At 40.2% G+C, this 25477-nt stretch overlaps 4 protein-coding genes across 11 annotated transcripts in view; all 4 read left to right on the top strand.

The window, feature by feature from the left end:
* mical2b (microtubule associated monooxygenase, calponin and LIM domain containing 2b) overlaps positions 1-5131 on the top strand; it is a 50892-nt gene extending 45761 nt beyond the window's left edge. For 7 of the 8 annotated variants that reach the window (XM_019878125.1, XM_019878127.1, XM_019878128.1 and 4 more), the window contains one exon: positions 1957-3514. In XM_019878125.1, the coding sequence (XP_019733684.1) occupies positions 1957-2292 (336 nt within the window). In that variant the 3' untranslated portion in view covers positions 2293-3514. Of the gene's footprint in view, positions 1-1956; positions 3515-3726 lie in introns of those variants that run through there. The other variant, XM_019878131.1, reaches the window with a different exon arrangement.
* A 1517-nt stretch (positions 5132-6648) lies between these two features.
* LOC109520707 (protein-methionine sulfoxide oxidase mical2b) lies at positions 6649-12188 on the top strand. The gene is made up of 12 exons (XM_019878107.1): positions 6649-6727; positions 7556-7621; positions 7884-8002; positions 8088-8294; positions 8412-8590; positions 8756-9087; positions 9332-9399; positions 9502-9591; positions 9747-9840; positions 10246-10357; positions 10464-10537; positions 10637-12188. The coding sequence occupies exons 1-12, from the start codon at positions 6649-6651 to the stop codon at positions 10870-10872; spliced, it is 1656 nt and encodes a 551-aa protein (XP_019733666.1). The 3' UTR covers positions 10873-12188.
* Positions 12189-12374: 186 nt separating this feature from the next.
* LOC109520722 (alpha-parvin-like) lies at positions 12375-22813 on the top strand. The gene is made up of 7 exons (XM_019878135.1): positions 12375-12738; positions 18872-18961; positions 19772-19842; positions 20206-20308; positions 21348-21488; positions 22492-22607; positions 22751-22813. The coding sequence occupies exons 1-7, from the start codon at positions 12600-12602 to the stop codon at positions 22811-22813; spliced, it is 723 nt and encodes a 240-aa protein (XP_019733694.1). The 5' UTR covers positions 12375-12599.
* Positions 22814-24037: 1224 nt separating this feature from the next.
* The window catches only part of LOC109520721 (alpha-parvin), a 31867-nt gene continuing 30427 nt past the window's right edge, over positions 24038-25477 (top strand). Inside the window, exons 1-2 of the mRNA XM_019878134.1 lie at positions 24038-24141; positions 24505-24607. Coding sequence (XP_019733693.1) covers positions 24091-24141; positions 24505-24607 — 154 coding nt within the window. The 5' untranslated portion in view covers positions 24038-24090. The remainder of the gene's footprint in view (positions 24142-24504; positions 24608-25477) is intronic.

Raw genomic sequence — 25477 nt, forward strand, 5'->3', positions numbered from 1 at the left:
ATCCAAATTGTTTGTTTTAAAACAAGTATTCCTTAGTTTAGTATCCGCACATTGTTTTAGTATACATTTTTTAAAACATATATTGTGGCAGTCATAAGGAGCACACACGATTGACTGTAAACACGTCTTTATTCCACGACTGCCGACAAGTGGATCTATTCTGAACAAGGACAGAATAGTGTCCGCCATAATATTTATTAAAAGAAAAATAAATAAAAGTCCGCGAGAGAGAAGCCCGACCCGAACCTGTTTTACTTCCGCATTCCTGTCGTTTTGGTCCGCAGCAGAAACTGCACGTGTGACCGCAAGTGGAACTGCTCCGACGCTGTGCCGGAGCTGTCACGCTCAGCGGCTTTGCACGTGTGACCGCTCCACAAAATTTGCTCCGGTGTAAAATATATCGCAACAAAATATTTCGGTGCAGCGTCGGACCAAATGTGTGCTGTGTGAACAAGGCTTATGATGAACACCACGGGCCGAGTAAAATCCGAGGACGGCGGCGAAGGCAGCGGCGCGCCCCGGCCCACCGAGTCCGGAACGGGGAGAAAACTAAATAGGTGGCGGCGGTGCTGGCCGCCGAGCGTCAGGTTCAATGTCTTCTTGTTTTATGTTTTATGGTTATTTTGTTTAAATTTTTAATGGAAAAAAAAAAAAAGCTTAAAAAAAAAAAAACTTTGTCTGACCTACTGACCCTATGCTGAAATTTCATGTTACCGGAAACACACTTTTTTGTTTGGCCTTAGCCTTCTCCGCTTCGTATAATTTCTGTACATAGCTTGTAATGGAGGCTCTCGCTGGCAATCCGTAGTGGAGTCGTTAGAGGCAATGCGAATGATTTCAGCTGGAGTCTAGCTGTGGACAATGTTGACAGGCTTGCATGCAGTAGCCATACATTTAGCTCTGGCTTCAGCAAATTTGTTCTTCGTCGTGTTATCCATTTTCTTCGCTTTGAAATTATCCATAGCCGTCTGTCTTAGACGAGGGGGCGGAGTACTTACATCAGCTGTGTGCTTGGCCATTAAGTGGTATTTCAGACTCAACGTGCTACGATGATAGCTCAGTTTACGACTGCAAAACATACAGGTACTGTAACTTTGGTCTTGTCAGTGGAACCATCTGGCAACTTTTTAAAAGTAAACTTTCCATTCATAAATTCTTAAGTATCCGTTTTCGGTGTCTCGCGCTGCCGTGGCTGGCCAAACAGACATGGGCGTGGACCTGTGCAGCGCGCTTGTTGTTTTGTTTCCGGTTTATTTATAGAGCATCCGCTGTGACGTGATGCCGCATTAATCTTGCGATAAAAAATTTTATCACGTTAAAATTAATTTAAATTAACGGCAATAATAACGCGTTTAAATAACAGCACTAAAAATTATTATTTCTAGTGCTTTAGTAAAATGTTAGTTGCATCCCTTAAATAATTTTTTTATTCCTGTATTTTCTGCACTATAAGGCGCACCTTTAATGAATGGCCTATTTTAAAACTGTTTTCATATATAGGGCTACAATAGTGGCTCCGGTCGCGTTATGCATCCACTTGACAGCTTTATTTATATAGAGCTTTCACAACTACTGCAGCTGTAACAAAGTGCTTTACATAACATTTATAATACTACGTCCAAGAAATCAGACTATTGATCAATGTATAAGGCGCAACAGATTAGAAGGTGCTCTGTTGGCTTTTGAGAAAATTGAATGCCTTTTGGTGCGCCTTATAGTGCGGAAAATATGGTACAATTATTATTATTTTTAAATGTATTTATGTACTCATTTTCACCTATGAGTTAATAAAGAAACTGAACTATTCATCTCACCTAATAATGGCACTTCAGTGAGTTCTGCAATATAAGGTCACTTGTAAAAATCAACTAAATTAGTCACGTGGTCCACAAGTTCTGAATACAAAACCATCATTGTCTTGCCCTCTGTAATCTCCTGTGCGATTGATTTGTGCAGGAGGACCACAGCCGTATCACAGACTTGGTGCTAGAGAAGGGGAGAAACCCAGTGGCAAGCGGCATCCAGACACAACCACCAGGTACCCTGGTTTCCTTGCTTAGGCAAGGCCTGAGTTGGCCGAGGCATGCCAGCCGGGCTGTGTGTGTGATTCCTGGACATCTTTTGGGCAGTGTGCGTGAGTCTTTCGCAGCTGTGGGTACCCATGTCAGAAGCTACTCACATGATTATGTGTTCCTGTTTGAGTTGCTGGGCATGGGCTGTTCTCTGCTCTGCGTAATGCACGAGGTGCTTGGACAGATCAGCCAGGAGGCTCAGCTAGCTCACGTGGACTGAGCTGCGGAAGTAGTCTCGGGCTCTGTCTCACATAAGTGTGCTCCATCTACTTCCCATACTTCGAGAGTTGTCTCGTATCTTTCTTATCTGCATTCCAAAGTGCCTTATTGAATATATTTTGGAAGGCCAAGGCGATTTTTATAATCATGATATACTATTCATCACCTGACTAGTTTCTATTGTTTGTCTCCACCATTTAGTTTTATCCAACTTGATGCCATTTGAAGCCTAATGTCAAGCAGCACATTTATGCTGTACGGATGTTGTAAAGACCTGAATGCATGCGTAATGCAAATTTGCTTGTTCAAGGCTACATCTCTAAACAAGTTAAAATGATTACCTATACCCCTTTTGATAATGAATCTGAGTTGAAATGTTTGAAAAGTCTAACTGTTGTTCATGCAGCATTGAATTCCAACTTGCAAATAACCAAGAACGTGCTCTTGAATCTAACTTTTAGAATGTGTTGCATGCTTTTAACTGAACTACAAGAATTGACTCTACAAGAATTCTACATGGCTGTTGACACAGCATTTTGCCTGCTGCACCATGACTGCAATGGAACTGCCAAAACGTTTTTTTTTTTTAACTGAATATTTTAATTTGTTCATGGTTATGTTGTTTCACTTTTTTGTCCTTGGTTTAAAATCAATGTAATCTTGCAAAGTAAAAATCTGATAGTGTTGTACTGGGACAACAAATCTATCTAATAGAACATTTGTGAAACCTTTACATGTATTTTGTTGTCTCGCTTTTATTTTTTTAAAGCACTTTGGTTTTTACTATTATTTTGCTTCAGGCCAGCAAAAAATGTTTTTTTTTAAACTCCTAATATTTATAGAATTTTGTGCTTGGAAAAAAGACCAAAGAATTTCCATTTTGACTGTTGAATTAAATTCTTCTGGTTTGAATTTGTAAAAATCCAATTACTTTTTCAGTTCCTTTTCTGCACGTCAATTTGTTCTGCCCCCAACACTCTTCTCAGACCTTTTTCCTCAAAATTTCCTTCGTTCATTCACTTCACTTTGTTCAGTCTGTTGAACATTTACAAGGCAGTACAACTTGCGATTGATGCAAGAAGGGTGAGAGTTGGCCATTGTCTGTTGTAACTAGTACCCATTTGAGGTCAGAATGCAAGATGTGGCAATATGCTGATGTTTCTTAATACTTTCCCAGTTGTAATAATTGTGACGCATAGATGAAACTTTTTATTGGACATATCCATGACATTGTCACCGTTTGTGTTCCATGGCAGTGATAACATCAAATGTGAGCCTCGTAGCCCTTGTGCTTAGCAGTTCCTCACTAACGCCCTAATACCAACACAGCGTCTGCCTGCCTCAGTTGCTGCATCATCGTCATCCATCCTTCTCTTACGGCTAGTTTGAAAGTAACGCTTGTGTCCACATCTGTGTGTGGTTCCCTCTGTTACAGAAGAAGGCCTCCTCCCTTCAGAACCCTTCTCCAGATCTCTCTCATGTACCTGCTAGAATTTGTCCAAGATTAGAAGCCCAGTAGCTGCTTTTTCCACACAGCATGAGACATTTAATATGATGCAGGGAATATACAAAATGAACACACCCCTTGCTTTTTTGCTCATGATCACACTATACGTTAACCCTTTCAGGGACAGCGGTTACTGCGGTGGACAGCATATCATGTTATCAGGTTACACGTTGCGTGAAAGGGTTACATTGTTTTGCTTTTGTTTGTTTGTTTTTGTTTGTTTTTTTTAATGAATAATTTGACCCATAACCAGTACGTATGACTTAGATGAAAACAAATATATGGAGAAAATAATTTTAATGCTACTGGATGCAACTTTTTCTTTATTTACAGTGTTTAGGCTTAAAAGGAATAATGAGCTGGTAGATGGATTTTTACATCAGAAAACTGCTGTCATTAAAGCAAAGGGTAAGGATTTGTTTTAGGGCATGTCGTACACTCATTTTAGTGTACATTTCCCATTGGATTTTTAGTTTTGTTGTTTGATCGCTTGACACATTTACATTCTTGAATTCTTACAGATTCTAGGTTTTGAATTGGTTCCATTTTTTTTTTTATATTCAGGAAAAATCTGATCTTTTAACAAGGTGTGTTCACTTTCTATATCCCATGAATATTGTCTGCGTTGCTGTAGGTATAGGTCTTGATACAGTCCACCAGCCTTTTGATTTCCTTATTCAGAATCACTGTAAAGAATGCATAATCTATTAAAATTATGCAATGTAAATAGAACTAAAAATAAATCCAATTGATAACATAATGGTTTGGTGCTTTATTGTCGGCTAGTTTGATTTCCGTGACAACTTCATTTGGAGTAGAAATCAAGTTTGCCCCCCCCCCAAAAAAAAACCCAAAATACATATCTATTAACCACACAATTAACAATTGCATTCGCTGTCATCTGTCAAGACAATCCTCTGTCTGCCTTAGTGCTTATTTGACCCACAATCACCTGTTTGTCGTAGTTGTTTGTCAGCCTGAGAGTACCACATGTTTGGAACTGAAAGGCCGGAAAAAAAAAAGTGCAGTACACTAAAATGCCACAAATTCAACCAAATCCAAGGGAATTTGATACCTGAGCAAAGCTGAAGTGAATCACCTCGGCTATCAGCTTCTAATGGACTATGTTTCTGGACTTTTGACTTTCTCAAGATTTTTTTCTTTGGGTGGTGATACTGTTTCACGTTTTCCAACTCTTCACATGTGACTCTGATCAATCACTTCACACAAACCTGTAGCCAGTCGAAATGGGAACATCAAACTATAACAGTAAGTCCACTCCCCTCCAAAATTATTTGGGCCGATTTTTTTTTTTTTTTTTTTTTTTTTTTTTTTTAAGATTGAAAACATTTGAGTTTGAAAGCCTCTAGAACAGTGGTTCTTAATATTTTCGATCGAACCCTAGGGGTTCAGTGAATCGGTCTCAGGGGTTCGACGGAGCCTCTGCCATGGAGGTAAACCGACTCAACTTGTCAATTAGAGATAACGCACCCGCTCGGCCGTCACTGGCTGCAGATGATCACATTACATTGCTTAAATTTAGTTCGCTTAGTAGTCAACGTGTGACTGTCGTGATAGTACGAGGTACAATTAAAAAAAAAAAAAAAGTATACTTATCTCTTGAAATTTTATTTACTTTCTGTTTCTATTTATGCATTTTTTTTAATATCTTGAATTTGTAAAATGTGCGTGTGTGTGTGTGTATATATATATATATATTATAGACACACATTTTATATATCCTCGATGCTCCACACTTTTTTTTTATATATAGATATAGATATATACGTGTATATATAGATATATATGTGTATATATCTATATATACATATGTGTATGTATATACTGTGTGTATATATGTATATACAGATACATTTATGTGTGTCTGTATATATATGTGTTTCTCGAATGAAGGGTTCGGTGAATGTGCAAATTAACTGGTTGAGTTCGGTAACTCTAAGAAGTTTAAGAACCACTGCTCTAGAATGAACAGTAAAGAGGAATTGCATCACTTTTCTCATGTCAATGGGTCACAAGCTTAATGCAGCTACTGCACACAAAATATTTGCTCCTAAAGAGTTTAAGTTTGTGTAGTCTCATTTGTTCCAGTAATTATGGTCACCTTAAACTGGTCTTCTCTGACAAATTGTTGCACATACTATTTTCAAGTTGTGCCTCATATGCAGATGTAAATACCTAAAAATGTAAACTTTTTTCTTATTTCTTTCATATTCCCATGTCAAACTCAAATGTTTCAGTCTACTACAGTTTTCTGCTAAAAATAAAGGAATTGGCCTCACTGTATACATGCTTTTGTTTGTTTGTTCGTTCTTTCTTTTTTCCTTCTGTCCATCTGTCTCTCTTTCTTTCATTCTTTCTTCCCTTTTTGCCTTGTTTATTTACCGGTATTTATTTTATCTGATTGAGAGGAACCATCTTTGGAAAAACTGTAAAATGTTGACATCCTTTAACGTGAGTACGGTACTCTATTGCAATATGCTGTATTGTAACTTTAGTATAACATGATAGTAGAGTAGCTGGCAGCGTTTCAGCCAAATTTAGACTTGGAGAAACTGAATCTATATTGTATTTACTTTTTTCCCCCTTGCATTGTACGGCTGTGTGCTCGTCAAGTTTAAAAGTGAAACAGTAACTGGTGCAATTGTTTAATTTATCAATTTCACTGAGACTGTGAGTGCTACAGTGTACTGCTTAGTTCACCCTCACTGTACTTTGAACTTGACTGCCAGCTCATATCCCATACCCAATTAGTGTTGTTGTTGTTTTTAACTTCCAGACAGACCATCTATTATGCATTCACAGCATGACTATGATCCTGGAAAAACAGACATGGCTGTGGAAACCCTCGATGTGCCCTGCATAGAAAAGCCTGCAGAGCGTGATGTCACACAGGCGAAGCGTGCTGAAGGTCAGGATGGTTTTCAGTCCATGATTTAGATCACATATATTCAATATATATTGACGTACAGCTTCCATAGTTTGAATCAAAAAACTGAAAGAGTTGTCTTCATCAGGGTCACAATCCGTTTTGCTTCTAATTGTCTAAAACGTTCTTTTGTTTGAATTAGCCAAAATGAGATCTCAAGGACTAACAACCCCCCACCCCAACTATAGTTAAGTTATGACATTTTACTCAGATTTAATGGCACTGAAATGTGGTTACTAGTTTTATTTTTGAACACAGCCTGTTGTTTTTTTTTTCTTTTGGGGTGGGGTTACCAAATTCTGTGGTCGTCTGAATTTCTGTTGAGCAATATGTTTTACTACTGTTGTTTTAATTTGTTAACGTACATAACAGCACTGCATTTTACTATGTGGCTGTGCCTAATTTAATATAGCTTCTGTATTAAATTGGATTAGATCAAGTACCGGTAGTTATAATGTTGTGACTTATAAATGTAACTGCAGTTTGCCTTTCATTTATCTTATCCCAATGTTCTTGTTTTAAATTATGCTTAGATAAATGCTGGGCTTCCACTTCAGGGTGGCAGGGAAATAAGGATGTGACTGCTGGGGTGTAGCTAGCTTTGCAATCATTACTTCAAGCAATCATCTCTGGTAACTACAAAATGAATCAGGGGATGAAACTGTCTCTGGCAATGCTTGTTCAAACCTGCCTGGGTCGTTCCCCCCTCGCCCCAATGTTGAACTGATCAAGCGAGAATGTCATACGTCATTCCTCTACCGGTGCTTTCAAAAGCCAGTATATGATGTTTTCGCTCTGTCTCTTGTTTTCCCCCATTATATGTAGGTCACTCTAAGAACAAACACAGTAATTGCTGGAAACAAAGAATCAGAGCAAGTGAGTATACTTCTCCGTAGCTAACTTTTCTGGCTTTTAAGGGCATTTTCTATCTTCATCTTGAAGCATTGTGATAATCGAAAGCTAAATTAGACCAATGTGGGGAAAAAAAAAAGCTTTAGTAATTGCGCTATCTAACTAGGAAACTGATTTCTTATACTGACCAAACTATGCAATTTGCCACTGATGATTGTTTTTCCCATAAAGCAAATGCTTTATGTTTGCAAACATTATTTTCTCATCATTATCCTGCCCCTCCCAGGATTCCCATTGAGATTTGTCAAAAACTTCCAACGAAGCTGGCCGCGGGACAAAGGACCTGAGACTGTTCCTGAAGCGGACTCTGACTTTGAGGAGATCGAGTCGGCTGAAAAACAAACTGTACATTGACAGATTCCCCCCACCCCCCAACAGTGTTGGGTACTGTATTTTATGACTAAATAGGAATTTGTTTTTCTTTACTCAGGCTTCTGGAGGAGAGACATCTGATCTCAAACATCCCTCAGAGGGAAGTGAGAAGAGTGAAAAGTTTACAGCATGCAACTCAACCAGCCCAAAGAAACGTTTGATTTTATCTCTTAATGAGAAAGAGAGACTCTTGAGCTGGGACATGCTGGGCACTCCAGAGGAAACTTCAATTACAACTGACGCCAAGACCACAAAGCATCGCCAGGTTGAGACATGACTATCGCTCTCCTTGTATAATGCAAATAGTCCAGCGAGAAATAAGAGAAATTAATTTCACCTCATAATGACCTGTGTTACCCGTTCCCCTCTGATGTTTTATCAGGTCCAAGCAGAGAGAGAAGCAGATAAGCTTCAGGCGGACTCCAGCCAACATGGAGAACTAACTGAAAGCCAATTTGCCTCTGCCGCTTCGCTCTCAGCATTCCATCTTATTGCCAACGCCTTCAGGAGGACATTTAGTGTGACCAATTCTTCCAGCAGCTCCATCACAGCCCCCACAATGTTTGTAAAGACATCATTATGCATCCCACATCAGTGCTGCTCTTGTTTGTACTGGAACCTTTCTTGTCAAGTCTCTCCTTCAAATGTTTGATGTGATTATCTATTTCTGTGATGAATGCCAGAGTAGATATGTTTCACACTTTCAGTTTCGTTCCATTTCACCAGGAGGCCCAGACATGTTGGCCAACCCAGACGCAGACCTATGTCGGAGGGAGAGCTGAATTTCAACTCTGCTGAACCAGAATCATCCAAAGAGAAGAAAGCTAGAAACCATCAGGCCAGTGTGGACTTGCCGTCTCTGCTGCAGCAAGTCTCCCTGAAAGGCCGCAGAGACTCTGGAAGGGTCTTCAGTGATGGAGTGTCATCACTGTCCAAAAGGAAGGTTACCCTTTTCTCCTCCTTGAGGCTCAGGAAGAGGGAGTCATCAGAGACTGATGGGAAAGACCAGGAGCTCCATAAGGAAATCAGGATGATCCTTACCAACCTGAGAAACAACGGTCAGTGTCATGATATAGCAACCTGAGATTGGACCTTATTACCTAGTGTATATTCTTAGAAGTTAAGTACATTCATATATAAGATAAGATAAAAAAATATGGAAGCCATACACTTCTCAGCAGTTTGCAAATGATTTCGTGACAAATAGAAGCCTGCTTTTTTATTTGTTGGAATTTCGTGTCTTAAATGCCCACTTGAGTGTGAGTCTCTGAGCAACAGTGTCAATATTTCCTTTTAATCTAGCTTCCAGTCAGCAGAGTCTGGAGGAGCCCTGCTCAACTGATGATGAATGCGAATCCACCAATATAAAGGTTCGTACACTTGGATGTACCATTTCTGTGCAGTGCCCCTGTGTGTTAGTGTTTTTTAAATTTGTGTATATATTATTAAGCGTTGAATACTTCTGGTTACAGGTGTCAGCAGAACGACAACTACAGAAGCAAGAAAAGACGGTGGCCCAACAGGCCAAACGAGAACAGTTAAAGAGGTTGCATAGAGCTCAGGTATTGATTCTTATTGCGGTTGCATATTGCATATTACCTACTTTAGCAGTTGTAGAATGTCTTTTTTATTGTTGTTGTTGTTTTTACTTTATGTACAATTCAGAAGGTTAATCACCTTTTTAGTGTGAATGCACTGTGTGGTTTGATTTGTTCAGGTGATTCAGCGACAATTAGAGGAGGTTGGAGAGAAACAAAGAGACCTGGAGGAAAGAGGAGTGGCTATAGAAAAGCTTATACAGGGAGAAACAGGTATTGAATAATGCAGTAAGATGCATACACATGCACGTGTAGATGGCAAAAACGGGTCGGCAAGAATAGAAAAGTCAAATTGAGATAGATACACAGACCATTTACTGAAACTGTCAATCTAGTTTTCCTCAGATTTGTTCTCCGCTGTGCAGTGTCTCTTTGGCCACAAGAACAAAATGTGATCCTCCTGTGGGTGTGTTTGCATCAGTATATGATTTAAATTATGGAATGACCTACAATAACAACTCTTAATTTGACTATCTTTTGGCCCTCTAAAATATGTTGTGTTAACTTCTTTTGTCACCTGAAATCCCCTTGACCACCTTCTTTGAATCCCTTCAAATCCTAATCCCAACCTACTGTCCATATCTCTCCTTGTCTGCGCTTTTGTCTCTTGACTCCAAGGAACTGACAATCAAACAAATGATGAAGAATATTCCCAACTTTATCAGTCCTGGTTTCAATTGGTTTTGGAGAAGAACAGACTTGTACGATATGAATCTGACCTTATGATCTTGTAAGTGACTGCATCCGAGTGAGAAACACGAAAACATCAGATTTGTCAGTGGTGGTGCACTTTCCATCTTCGACCAGTAGAGGTCATTTATTTCTTTCTGTCGCAGTGCTCAGGAGCTTGAATTGGAGGACACCCAGTGCCGACTTCAGCAAGACCTTCGACGCAGGATGAATAAAGAAGGTAAACCTGTCATATGCAACCACATTTGCAGCAGGGATTCTTTGCTCTGATCATTTGTAATTGATCACTTGCTTTTTTTTTTCTCTCTCTCTTTCACAGATACAAAGAAGAGCGCCTCTGAGCTCCAGAAGGAGCAGGAGATCCTGTCTGAGATTATGAGGACGGTAGAGAAAAGGGACATGCTGGTATCTAAACTTGAAGAGCAGAGGCTGATGGAGAGAGCTGAAGACCGGGACTTGGAAAGCCTTGTGCTGTCTAAAGGCTACGAGTTCCATTGGGCCCAGGCTAATGATAGCTGGGAGTCAGTTGAGGCCGGGCTGAGGGGTGATGATTAAAGAAAGTAAATCCAGGGCAGATGCAAGCCAGGGAGGGCAAATCAAATGTCCTAAGAGGTTATGTACACCACTAATTTAAAGAAGAAAAGTAAACTCTTTACCGTTCCGTTTCAGTCATTGTTCATAAATGGGATACATACAACTAAAAGTCTTGACTTTTAAGATTTTTATTAAACAGTTTTTTCTTTTTTCTTTTTTTTTTATATTGAAGAGACTTGAGAGGAAGAATCAAAATAGAACAAATGATTCAAAAGAAAAGATTAATATCTGATGTCAATTTAGTTTATTTACGACGTCTGAATGACTGACAGCCTTTTTGCTCACTTCATAATTCAACTTGCCTGGAGCCACAACTGCTGTTCTTTCTACATAAGTTGGGTTGTTGACAGATATAGCTGTTGTATATGATCACGTTTTACCACATGGACTAACCCCGCACTTCACCTGGGGTTTCAGTTTTGCACAGCTAAAACTTTGTAATTACACATGTATATTATGCTCACTAATATAAATGTGTGTCCTGTTTGTATGTGTGGGTGTGTGTGTAAAGCCGCTTTCACACTGCCATTCCGACAAATTAGTGTAACGGTGCACCCTAGATTTACTAGCTGGTCCCTTTGAAGCAGAACTCACAGGAAACTGTTGTGGCTTTGCAATTTCATTGGCAGTAAATATATGCAGGGAGACATCAGTGCAACAGTTAAAATCGCTTTAAGCATTAAATGAGCCTTGAGAGTTAAACTTCACTCCCCTGATACACTAGCAGTGTTTTGCCTCTGATACTAGCTCGGAAGGCGAATTTACCCTTCTGTATCTGGATTTGACTCGAAAGAGCAAGACAAAGGCTGTGAAATGCCAGCTAAAATGGCCAGTATGAAAGCGGCTCTAGCCTAAGAAGGTGTTTTTTTTTCATGTTGCACTTCTCATTTAATTGTAATGTGAGAAATAGTTGAGTGATCCACTCTTTCATGTACAGGATATCTAGCCAATAATCCGAGATGCAGTGACAAGATAAATTGCTACATGGCTGAGAATGGAGTGTGCCGATCTTGTGTAGTTCAAAGTGAATTTAGCCAGGAACCAGCAACTGCTGCTTAGCTTAGCTTTTTGGGCTAAGTGGATGTCTTATTCCCAGCGAAGTAACCATAATTGATTGCTGAACTTGAATTAGACACCTGAAACCAAATTTAATTTGGTATTATTTAAATGTTGTTGCAACATGTGTTGTTTTTATACCATTTGGTTTGTTTAAAAATGAGCCCAATCTATAATAAAATGGATTTACATGTTTTCCCACTGATAAATAACAGCAAATATGAATATGGTTGATTTGATTCATTTTGTGACGACAGTATATTCTTAGTATGTGAAAGACAAACGATTTTTCAACCAAACTTTGCAGTGCAGACTAAGTTGCGATTTTGCAGATATACTCGTTTTATTTTATGTTTTATTGTATTTATTATTTGTTGTCAAATATCGTAAGTTCCGAAAACGGCAAAAGTGGGCCAAACTGCGTCCATCCTTTGAGCCCGACGTTCCTCCGGAAAGGCGGGGCCTCTCACTTGACTGACCAACTTCGGGAGGAAAAGTGTGGAATTCCATTTCCGCTTTAGGGTGTCGACCGGGATTTTTTTCTTCCGCCCCCACTTCCAACAAACTTTTAATTTCCAAGTCAACTCGAAAGTTTGAATCAAGCATCGTTGGCTTGAAGTATTGTTCCTACAATGGCTTCCTCTCCTCAGAAGTCGCCGTCTTCCCCTAAATCCCCGACGACGCCGAAATCTCCTTCTTCGAGAAAGAAAGACGACTCTTTCCTAGGAAAACTTGGTGGAACTCTGGCGAGGAGGAAAAAAGCTAAAGAAGGTAAACAGCTCGTTGAGTCATGAATCGGCATGTGTTTCAGTGCCTAGTGCTTTAATTAGGACGAAATGATTTAAGTGTTGTTTGAACATCCACTAGTCCGTATTCCGAGTAAGAGCGATCCAGGTCAAATCCGAAAAACATCGATTCCGCACGTTAATAACACAACACTTTTGACTCTGGTACTTTTTATTGTTTCTTTTCATTTTGTCACGTCACTGAGAAATCACTGTCTAGTTTGTCTCTCTGGACTACGTGTCTTTATCCATGTAAGGTAAAGAATTCGTTCTGCTGGTCTCTGTCAAGGCTCGCCTCCTTCCAGCCACTAACTCTGCTTTTTTACAATAATCGTGGAAAAGAAATTCTTTACCGCGAAACTGGTTAGCCACTGTTTACGTTCTAATGTGGAAAGATTTTTGCCCATAGAAAGTAATAAAACAATTACAATAATGTAACATGAAGCGTTATACAGCCATTTGCGAAATTTATTCATGAGTTTGTAAAACTTAAAAACAAAACAATAGCTCCTCATATTGATGGTTTAATGTTGAATGAGCATTGTAATTTTGAGATGGCTTATGCGTCTCCATTTAAAACATAACGCTGAACTTAGCATCTTAATGTTTTGATTACATCTTTACAAAGCTAAAATATGTTGGTCTTAACATTTAACATACCCAAAGGCAAAACATAAGCGTAGAGTAAGAAATCATAGATGCTCGCTGAGCTGAGTTCATAAACTGACCCTCTTAAGCCACGAGTCTCGTGCGACACCATACATTACAGACTTGTCAATGGTTCTTGTACAACTACAAGTAAACTTTCCCCCTAAATTGGGGTTGGGTTCAGAGTTATCTGACCACAAGGCTATTCAACTCTACTGTATATTAGTATAGTAAATTCAACTTTGTCATTGCGTACAGTATTATTAAGTAAACAAAATGCAGTTTGGTGTCTAATCAGAAGTGCAGAGAGAGCAGTAAGTGTTCAGTCTAAATGAATAGTAGTGGAACACAAAAGGATGAACTCGGCTATTGTTTGTAAACATTGATGAGATAGGAGGAGCAATATTGCTATTTTAGCAATAGGTAGTGGTAGTGCAATCTAGCGTAAGAGGCATGGTGTACTATGAACTACATATAAAATTAGTGTAGGAAATTCTCAGCAATAAATTATGGTCTTTATTACCAGTAGCGAGGAAGGACACGGTGCTGTACAGATGTTACAAATCTGGTCAGGTAAAAACCATATTTGAGCTAACACTGCTAGATAATGCAATTGTAAATCGAGATTTGCTGCATTACACAAGTAATCGGACCACATTAAGCCCATTTGCCCATTCCATAGTTTCTCTACACAAGCATAATCAAACAGAAGAATGAGAATATCAACTGATGGAAGAGAAAATAAATGGACATTGCAAGTTGAGACTTTTAAAAAAGTTTTCATCTGTTTCTTGGTAGACATGGGAGCATTAAAATGATAAAACACTGCAGCAGGCTGTGATGGCAAGAGTTGCAGGTGACCAAACTAAGCTTTAGGTCAAGGACCTGCGGTCAAGTGTGGCAGGGCGAGCTGAACAGAGCCTTGGCTGCATTGTAGAGGGGGGAATAAAAAAGATACAATCAAATGTTTTTCAATTTTGGTGCACTAGTCTGTGCTTTATATGATTTTCTTTTTAAATCCAATAATGATTTCTTCCAATTTGCTGGATTTGTGTGTTTCCTGTCCACGTACAGTACATGGGCCAGACTCAAATTGTGGCAGAGAGCAGCCATTGCCATGTGCCTGTTCCTGACTCTTCACATCCCAAATAATGTTTTTAGACACTTTTAATATGCACTCTAATTTTACAGTGACACTATTGTATTTAACATTTGTGTATTACATATTTGGTTTTGCTAATCGCATAAACCACACATTAAAAAGTGCAAAGTGTAGCAGACAGTATTTTGACTCACAAAGGTGGAGTTACCATGAGGCAAACCCACGTAACTGCTTCGGGCCCAAGATTTCCAGGGGCACTCACTTGTGTCATAAAACGCTTTTTCTTTCATTTAAAGCAGTTGTTATTGTTTTAAACTTAATTCGCATGATTAAAAACGAATCAAAATGCTGAATCTGCCTGCTCCCCCCTCCTTTCTTGTGCAATACAATACATGCTGATTTATATAGCGCTTTCACAACAGCGGCAGCTGTAACAAAGCGCTTAACAAATGGAATAATCTTCTCACTGCCCAGATGTAGACTTACTTGATTCAGGAAGACGAAATAAATTGATTGGCACAGCTGTGGGAGAAATACATGGGCAAGCTAGTACCCTTTTGCATTAATGAGCACCCAAAAAGGTAGCTCAATTATTTGTTGTTGTTTATTTGGTTGTGGTAATCGTTGAACAACAATCATAATTAATAATAGTTAATAATCAGAAATACATAATTTTGCAATATATTAGAATCAACACCAAGCAGGACACAATTGTGAAGTGGAATGAAATTCATACGATATTATAAACTTAAAAAAAAAAAAATTAAGATGTGCAAATTTATTCACCGCCGTTTCTCTCACTGCAGCCGAGTGACTCCGGAAGTTCCCTAATGAACTCTGAATGATCCAATGTTGACCTAAATGACTTATGATGATTAGGCCAAATAAAAAAGATAGTGTGTTTCCGGTAACATGAAATTTCAGCATAGGGTCGGTAGGTCGGACAAAGTTTTTTTTTTTTTTTTTTTAATCTTACGGTGCGAGCCTGCGACTGTAAGAAAACGCGGTTTAAACTGTCGTCGGAGATCGCGGCCGCCGCCATGTTTTAATGTTGTTGACAGACGACAGGGCAAACGACGCACGCGCTCAACGTGAATATAGCGAGAGTTTGCACCGATGTAAACCCTCTACACAAAAATGTAGAGGGTTGTTTGAAAAAAATGTCGACCGTAAAGTTTTTTTTCGACGTAGAAATTCTCGGTCGCTCGGGTTACCGGAAACACACTACTTTTTTTTCTACGCCGTATATGTGTAAAATAAATATGGTGTCATTTTCAGCTAGTAACAGCATGTTACAGCATTGGTATTTCTGAAATAATCAGAACACGATCAGATGATAAAGTAACGTATGCAACTCGTTCAGAATAGCTGAATAAACGCCAAAATATGAGACAAGACTCTCATTGTTGAGGTTGTCAACTGGAAGTCAAGAATGGGATCATTCTGTCGCGTCATTGGAAACACGTCCTTCCCTCTTTGAGCATGATATTCAAGCGTTTTTACATGAAAGTGGAAAGGTTTCCTATTAAATGGATGATTACTTGGTGCTGCTCTGGTTTACTGTTCCACAGCTGAGCCTCATTTTCTGCTGTTGCATGTAATCGCATCAAATTCACACTGGCAGGACAAGAGACACGTGCACACGCACTCACTCGATGTGCGTGGGTTCGTGTGTGTTTTATGATTTGATGGAAGGCCTTGGCCTGCTGACTTTTTTTCCGTGATCGTTGATTCAATTTTGAGTCACTGTGACGCTTATGATCAGCAGCCATCTTAGTTGCCATTGTAAAGTGGAGTAATAGCTAGACAGATAGAACGAAAGCGAAGGATCAGGACGTTAACAGTGCTCTACTGATCGGCACAGGATAGGATGAATCAAATAGACAGAGGGGAGGGTCAGAAGATGTAATAAACAACATTCGTAAGGATGCTCTTTGCACATAGGCAGATCTCAACCGTGCGTGATGGAGACAATGCTGAACAGAAGACAAGGGAAGTCGTACACGATTCTCTATGCTGAGCGAAACATGTTTTGTGGTCAAGTGTTTCTAGAGTTGTGTGCTCAGCCTTGAAAGGAGTGCAGACCTGGGATGCTGGAGCGCTTTGCATTTTGCGTGAAATACGTCAGCTGTGTGTTTCCTCACATACAAAGAGCCTAATTCTCATGGATGTGATGCAGATGCATTGATGTTATTGCTTGACTGTACACGCATTTCTGCATTTACAGCACAGACACAAAAGGAAAGGGAAGTGATGCGCTTGACAATCCACACTGTGGGCACTGATGACACGTGAGATTGTAGTTCACTTTGCTCAAGCAGCAAATCTTTTCTAAAGTAGCACAAATGTTGATCCTTGCCAGGAGCCAGACACATTTCATTGTCGACATGAAAATGCAGTAAAAACAAGTTTCTGGATTAATCCAGTGGTCATTTGGTTATAGCGTTCCCCATGAATTCACTCATAGCTGTAATTACATTACAGTCAGTGAGTGACACACAAGAAAAGGGAACCAGATCTTTTCCCCTATTTTACCGTGCTCATTTTGAAAACAAAATCAGCTGGCCACATTACGACACAGGCTGAGTTTGCTCGCATGATTCTTGAATACCATTGGGATCGTTTTTGAACAAGGCACTATTCACTATTGCCACTTATTTTGTTGTTGTTGTTTTCCAGTTTTGTGTTTTTGCTTGATATGAAATGGCCAAGTGTATTCAGTAGGATCTTTATTGGTCCCCCCCTAACAAATAAAATTTCCCGATGGGTCGGATTCATTTAAGACCTGCTTGGTTTCTTACACAGATATGGAAGCTGATCTACGAACCAACCACACACAGGAGTGCATCTGCCAAACATGTAGAATTGCAGTGTGGTTCATTTTGTATGTTGAGGGAGGAGCAATTTAGCACACACGTTATGATTAAGCAAAGCGGAGCTAACTTGCGATGGTGGAGGATTTTGCATCTTTGTATACAGCGCCTGAAAGTAAACGGCACTGTGGCACGTAACCAAGAGAAATGTTGATTTTACGCCAATCAGAGCAGGGGTTTGGGATCTACGACCCACCGAATTTTAATCTGTTTGGCAAAAAGGGGTGTGGCCATTTTCCTTTGAACCCTAATACATGTATCTGAGGAAGTCCTGGGTCATTTTTCACAAAACAGTTATTGTTGGAAACAGCGTTCAACAAGGAATCCGAATCTGCAGTCACTTAGAATATTGGTTCATATTTTCCCAACTTTACCTTTTGACCTTTAAATTGACCTTGTAAATCATGTGACATGAACATTTTTTTTCCCTTAAATTTCTCACGTTCTCTAAAACATCAAAAGTCAAAAGGTTTTTGCTAAACGTATTAAAATTCGATTGGCCATAGCTCCCAAACCCTTGCTCCGACTGACCTAAAACTTGAGATTTAGTGTTGTACCATCCCGATCAACAAGTACAGCAAGTTTCAGTAAAATCAAAAATATGCTTGGTTAAAATTTTCAATTTTGGGGGGCATGATTTGGCATGGAATGAACCCATTTCATTTGCTACAAATACAAATTCTGCTATGTTCTTCTTGAAATAGTGCGATGGATCTCATCAAATTTGTTGTTTCATTTTTCAGCAAATGAGGCAATCATACTTATTAAATGTAATTTTACAAAAAATAAAGCATCAGCAATAATCCTTAAATTAAATGAAGTGAATCGAAAAATAAACCCTGACCTTTCTTTTCAGCAAGGTATTTAAAAAATGAATTTCTTTAACATGGATCTTTAACTTTGACATTTTGTTTTGCCAGTCAACTGAGATTTTAACTTTTGCAACGCAGAACCTCCGATGAAAGTTGGATGATGTGCCAGCGGATTCTGTACGCAGTGAACCTCAGACTTTTTTTGTGTTTCCACCCACCATGCATGTTTTTGGAATGTGGGAGGAAACCGGAGTACCCGGAGAAAACTCACACAGGCACAGGGATAACATGCGAACTTCAGACAGAAAGGCCGAAATCGAATCCTGCCCCTCTGCACTGTGTGGCCGACACGCTAACCAGTCGACCACCAGGCTGCCCTCAAGTAACCTAACTCAAGAAAATACTATCCATTAATTTGGCCATAACATCGACTAGGCCGAAATCGAACCCTGCACCTCTGCACTGTGTGGCTGACATGCTAACCAGTCGCTCGCCGGGCCGCCTGCGTAATACACATCGAATATAAATAGAAGAGATTGAATTACCCTGTGAGTTTACTCGCCAGGCCGCCTGCGTAATACACATCGACTATAAATAGAAGAGATTGAATTACCCTGTGAGTTTATCATTGACATCAAAATGATGTTGTTTTATGTAATTCATATCTGTTTTTTATCACTCCAGTGTCTGAGCTTCAGGAAGAGGGGATAAATGCCATCAACCTTCCTCTCAGCCCCACCCACTATGAGCTTGACCCTGAGGACACCATGCTTGGTATTTGTATCACAGTCCCTCAATTACACATGAAGCGTCAATAGTGGAAAAGAACTGAGAAGCTGTAGACTGTTTTAGAAATCTATTGTCATAAAGAAAAAAAAAAGAGGTTTAACTGAGAAACCATAATGCTGCGCTCACCCTGTACATTCATTGGAATGCCTTGAAGAATATGCAAATACTGACTTTTGTTTGGTTTTGACATACAAAAATCAGAATCTTCATTATTGGCCAAGTATGTAAGACGCACAAGGAATTTGTCTCCGGTAGTACAGGCTTCACTAGTATTGTCAATAAGAATTACCATCATGCAGTAGTACCACCCAATGACTGCTGTGAGACAATGTGCAAAGTATATAGCAGAGCTAAAGTGATCAGTGGTGGAATACGATTCTATGACAGTTGTGCTGTTGGTGCAGGTCATCGTTGCACCATTTTTAAAGTGGCCAGTAGCAATACAGTATTTGGAGAACAACTTTAAGTGTGCAGTTGTACAGAAGTCTTTGAGCGCTTTAAAGTGTCTGGGGCTGTGGAATATAGATCAATGACAAGATAAATGACAAATATCAGACTTTTCTCCAAGAAGGTAAATATCAAACTCGGAAATGAAGCCCTATTTCCACTGGGAAATCCTGTTTGGTTGAGTATGTGAAACGCATTTGCCCGGATGTCCCATGGTGTGTCAGTCGCGCAAAGGGCTGACGAGTCATCAATCCTCCCACCAAAGAAAATAAAACGACATTGCTATCAACATTGATGGCCTGCCGTAAAAAAATTTAGACCATAACAGACATCTTGTTCATCTTCTAGAGGAGAATGAGGTGCGTACGATGGTGGATCCAAACTCCAAGAACGACCGAAAACTGCAAGAACTTATGAAGGTGAGTGTTGCCAGAAACAAGCGTTCCGACATCTTACTTGAGTCTACGTCCCACATGGGATGAGACAAGCTCGAGACGTGAACGTGGGAATCTTACTCACAATCAAATATAATAACAACATTTCTCCAGCATAGCAGCACGATACAAAGGTGTGCTAATCAGCATAATAAAAAAAAACGAGAGCGAAATCATTACGAGAACTGAAGAAGGGAAACTTAAAGAAAGACTCCTTGGCACATTCAGCATACAAACCTTAAAGGAAATAAACAATAGAATTAAAATGTAGACAGATGAAAAGCTAAAAAAAAATTGACAGCAAATCATTTACGTTACTGCAATACCTTTTGTCATGCACTAACACAGGTGTTGATCGACTGGATAAATGATGTTCTCGTTGGTGAAAGGATCATTGTGAAGGATCTGGCTGAAGATCTCTATGATGGACAAGTCCTGCAGAAATTATTCGGTGAGTTCATGGAGTCATTCGTGATTCACATATTTTCACAGTCTACATTTCAAACGTTTACACTGGGGCTGGGCGATGTGACTGGAAAGTATATCACCATATGAGTATTTCATATTGGTCTATATATGAGGGTCATTCAATAAATGAAGTGATTTTTTCGGTATTAGGACTTCTAACACAGATAGAAGCTTACTTTTTTTTTTTTAATTTGTCAACGTAGTCTCCAGCACTGTCACACACTTTTCCCATCTGTGCACAAGCTTCCATATTCCCTCAGCGTAAACATCTTTGGATTGATGTCTCAGCCCGTCGCTCCCAACACTTTTGACCTCATCGTCACTTTCAAACTTCGTGACTGTTTCATCCCAATGTCGTTTGAGCCGACGTCTATCACTATGTCAGAGTATCTCGTGTTGTTAGTCTTTTGCTGGCGTCTTGACCTGTTGCGTGGCAGCTCCATAAGGTTAGCTTCAATGTCGTGCGCTCCAGCTCCAGGAATACACAGTAGTATGGTTGGGTTTTCAGTTTTTTTTTACGGGTGATGGAGTCACCTCTCACGAAAGTGAGGGAGCCAGTAGACCGAGACGGAGGCTCACTGCAATTAGCAGGCCGCTTATGGCTGACTACAACCCACGCTAACTGAAGTGTCAGCCACGTCTGCGGCTACCACATTATTCTGCTGTAGCTGACGGACACGGCGCTTTAGCAGGGTGAGAAGGATGCAATTAGTGCAAGTGGAGCACGAAGCCATACTTACCACGAATCATCCAATGAACGAAGGCACCTCGAGCAGGGGATCAGCCAGGGACTCCGCCGCCGATGCCTGTGGAGAAAAAAAGGAAGCAAAATGGAACCTACCTTAACAGGTAGTGATGGGTGGAGTCAGTGTTGTTCACTTGCAATCGCTCGTCCGTGTGGCTCGCTCGCACTCGCTCCTCCGTGTGGCTCGCCATGCTCTCGTTCGTCCGTGTGGCTTGCTCGCTCTTGCTCGTCCATGTGGCTCGCCGCGGTTATTCCTTATGCTTGTGATGGCTTTCAGAAAAGTTGGAAGGTGAGAAACTCAATGTGGCGGAGGTGACGCAGTCAGAGATCGCCCAGAAGCAGAAGCTGCAGACTGTTTTGGAACGGATCAACGACTCACTCAAACTCTCCACCAGGAATATTCGCTGGAATGTTGACTGTAAGTGACACTCTAATGGTCAGTCAATTACCATCACAAATTCATCCACTTTTATCGTCAACATGTAATGATGTCAGCTTTATTAGGTACAGTAAGCAGAGGGCCGGGAGTAAAGGAATGATTTTATATTTGGCCAACAGTTTACAAATACATTTTTTTCTCCATTTGTATCATATCTCCAGGGAATAAATTTTTAAAATGTAGCACACAACTTGAAAATTCCTAAAGGGAATGAGCAGTAAACACATTCATAAGTGTGAGATTTAATTTGTTTTAAGAAGAAGAATAACAAGGACTCGGATTAGGAACTGCATGTAGAACTACCGTATTGGCCCGAATATAAAACGGCCCTGATTATAAGACGACCCCCTCTTTTTCAAGACTCAAGCTTGAAAAAAGACTTTTTGAACACCAAATTAATTTTTATACAGAAAATAATTACAGTACATCTGAAAAAAAATGATTATAACAATATATTTGAGAGAAAAAGCATGTTATTTTGCCTCATTAAAATCTAAAGTGCAATCACATTCGTAAATGAATGGCTTCTGGTTTTTGAAATGTAAATTACATCATAACTTCTCCTCAGCTGCAGGTTAACCTGGCCGATCTTCGACCTACTTTTCTCCAGATTGTCACTACGTTTCTCCATTTTCTGTTATCTCTTCTATTATTTTCTTCTCTTTTCCTTCTTACCGCTATTTTTTGTTTTTCTTCTTCGTGCTACCGCTATTTTTATTTTTATTCTTCGTGGCAGGGGTTCACTTTGGTCTGGGGAGTCAAGTTCAGCATTCGCTTCATTTATATCTGGCGCCATCTGGCGTCCTGAATGGATATAATGTTTAGACCCCGAATATAAGACGACCCCCACTTTTTCAGTCTTATTTCAATGCAAAAAACACCGTCTTATTCTCGGGCCAATACGGTAATTCAGATTTTGCCAGGCAAATATTCATTTGATGAATCAGTGATTAACGACTTTTCTTTCTTTCGCGACATAAAGCGGTTCATGCGAAGAGTATCGTCGCCATCCTCCATCTGCTGGTAGCACTGTCACAACACTTCAGAGCACCAATCAGATTGCCGGACCATGTTTCTCTTCAAGTCGTCGTGGTCCAGGTGAGCGTCAACACCATGGTTGTGTTTGCATTTTTGTGCTATTTTGTCTGTGTTAATTTTTTTACGAACTCTTTCCAAGTGTTTCCGGATATGTTTGGCATAATTTTCCTGTCAGAATGACATAGCTCTTCTCTGGCTTTCAGAAAAGAGAGGGTATCCTGCAATCCAGACAAATTCAGGAAGAAATCACTGGGAACACAGAGTAAGTAATAGAACTGAACAAGTAATAGACTTTTGATGTTCACCCAAATACGTACAAGTGATACCGCCTCGGGCAGCCCAGTTGTCCAGTGGTTAGCGCGTCCACCTCACAGTGCGGCGGTTCCGAGTTCAATTCCAGCTGCGGCCTCCCTGTGTGGAGTTTTCATGTTCTCCCCAGCCTGCGTGGGTTTTCTCCGGGTCCTCCGGTTTCCTCCCACATTCCAAAAACATGCATGGCAGGCTTATTGAACGCTCTAAATTGTCCTTAGGTGTGAGTGTGAGCGTGGATGGTTGTTTGCCCTGTGATTGGCTGGCAACCGGTTCAGGATGTCCTCCGCCTACTGCCCGAAGACGGCTGGGATAAACTCCAGCACGCCTTACGACCCTTGTGAGGATAAGCAGATCGGAAAATGGATTGTTGGATGGATGATACCGCCTACCAAAAGTTGCATCTCTACCACAAGGAAATATCCTTTCAGCCTTGGGTCCCACACTGAAGATTTGCTTACAGAGCACAAAGACTTTCCATTTTTGACAGACAGTATGTTTTGCGAAGGAGAGTACTGGAGATGATAAGTGAGCCACAGTGACTCCCAACGTTTCAGGAATTTAGCTGATGGTCTCAAGAGCATGCCACACATGAAAAAGGGTTGCGTTCACTGAAATGACATGAGTTTAACCATGGCAGCAACTACACTTTAAGACGGTCTGTCAACTTTTCTCAACTCAGCAAGAATATGTTGGGATTATTCATTGAAAACATCAGATAATTTGACACTGTGAATTAAAAAAAAAGTCATTTTGGCAACATTTATACTTTTTACTAATTTTCAGCTACTTAAACACTTCATCCAGTTTATAGCTGTAAGTACTAGTGACCGAGCTTTGTGTGCTACTCAAGAGGAGAAGTTAGGGACTGTGGGAGTTCAAGGGTAATTCAATTTTCACACCATTGTAGGAATCGCATGCACACACACACACACACACACACACACAATGACAAGATAAATGACAAATATCAGACTTTTCTCCAAGAAGGTAAATATCAAACTCGGAAATGAAGCCCTATTTCCACTGGGAAATCCTGTTTGGTTGAGTATGTGAAACGCATTTGCCCGGATGTCCCATGGTGTGTCAGTCGCGCAAAGGGCTGACGAGTCATCAATCCTCCCACCAAAGAAAATAAAACGACATTGCTATCAACATTGATGGCCTGCCGTAAAAAAATTTAGACCATAACAGACATCTTGTTCATCTTCTAGAGGAGAATGAGGTGCGTACGATGGTGGATCCAAACTCCAAGAACGACCGAAAACTGCAAGAACTTATGAAGGTGAGTGTTGCCAGAAACAAGCGTTCCGACATCTTACTTGAGTCTACGTCCCACATGGGATGAGACAAGCTCGAGACGTGAACGTGGGAATCTTACTCACAATCAAATATAATAACAACATTTCTCCAGCATAGCAGCACGATACAAAGGTGTGCTAATCAGCATAATAAAAAAAAACGAGAGCGAAATCATTACGAGAACTGAAGAAGGGAAACTTAAAGAAAGACTCCTTGGCACATTCAGCATACAAACCTTAAAGGAAATAAACAATAGAATTAAAATGTAGACAGATGAAAAGCTAAAAAAAAATTGACAGCAAATCATTTACGTTACTGCAATACCTTTTGTCATGCACTAACACAGGTGTTGATCGACTGGATAAACGATGTTCTCGTTGGTGAAAGGATCATTGTGAAGGATCTGGCTGAAGATCTCTATGATGGACAAGTCCTGCAGAAATTATTCGGTGAGTTCATGGAGTCATTCGTGATTCACATATTTTCACAGTCTACATTTCAAACGTTTACACTGGGGCTGGGCGATGTGACTGGAAAGTATATCACCATATGAGTATTTCATATTGGTCTATATATGAGGGTCATTCAATAAATGAAGTGATTTTTTCGGTATTAGGACTTCTAACACAGATAGAAGCTTACTTTTTTTTTTTTATCACAGTCTACATTTCAAACGTTTACACTGGGGCTGGGCGATGTGACTGGAAAGTATATCACCATATGAGTATTTCATATTGGTCTATATATGAGGGTCATTCAATAAATGAAGTGATTTTTTCGGTATTAGGACTTCTAACACAGATAGAAGCTTACTTTTTTTTTTTTTTTTTGTCAACGTAGTCTCCAGCACTGTCACACACTTTTCCCATCTGTGCACAAGCTTCCATATTCCCTCAGCGTAAACATCTTTGGATTGATGTCTCAGCCCGTCGCTCCCAACACTTTTGACCTCATCGTCACTTTCAAACTTCGTGACTGTTTCATCCCAATGTCGTTTGAGCCGACGTCTATCACTATGTCAGAGTATCTCGTGTTGTTAGTCTTTTGCTGGCGTCTTGACCTGTTGCGTGGCAGCTCCATAAGGTTAGCTTCAATGTCGTGCGCTCCAGCTCCAGGAATACACAGTAGTATGGTTGGGTTTTCAGTTTTTTTTTACGGGTGATGGAGTCACCTCTCACGAAAGTGAGGGAGCCAGTAGACCGAGACGGAGGCTCACTGCAATTAGCAGGCCGCTTATGGCTGACTACAACCCACGCTAACTGAAGTGTCAGCCACGTCTGCGGCTACCCCCTTATTTTGCTGTAGCTGACGGGCACGGC

This window comes from Hippocampus comes, unplaced genomic scaffold, assembly GCF_001891065.2.
Source record: "Hippocampus comes isolate QL1 unplaced genomic scaffold, H_comes_QL1_v1.1 scaffold37, whole genome shotgun sequence".
NCBI lineage: Eukaryota > Metazoa > Chordata > Actinopteri > Syngnathiformes > Syngnathidae > Hippocampus > Hippocampus comes.

Excerpts from the sequence above, each read along its gene's own strand:
- LOC109520707 (XM_019878107.1), top strand. The coding sequence starts at position 6,649 with ATGGCTGTGGAAACCCTCGATGTGCCCTGCATAGAAAAGCCTGCAGAG. Across the intron at positions 8,591-8,755 it reads TCCATCACAGCCCCCACAAT|GAGGCCCAGACATGTTGGCC; the intron begins GTTTGTAAAGAC and ends CCATTTCACCAG. Across the intron at positions 10,538-10,636 it reads ACGCAGGATGAATAAAGAAG|ATACAAAGAAGAGCGCCTCT; the intron begins GTAAACCTGTCA and ends TCTCTTTCACAG.
- LOC109520722 (XM_019878135.1), top strand. The coding sequence starts at position 12,600 with ATGGCTTCCTCTCCTCAGAAGTCGCCGTCTTCCCCTAAATCCCCGACG. Across the intron at positions 18,962-19,771 it reads CCCTGAGGACACCATGCTTG|AGGAGAATGAGGTGCGTACG; the intron begins GTATTTGTATCA and ends TTCATCTTCTAG. Across the intron at positions 22,608-22,750 it reads TTCAAGTCGTCGTGGTCCAG|AAAAGAGAGGGTATCCTGCA; the intron begins GTGAGCGTCAAC and ends TCTGGCTTTCAG.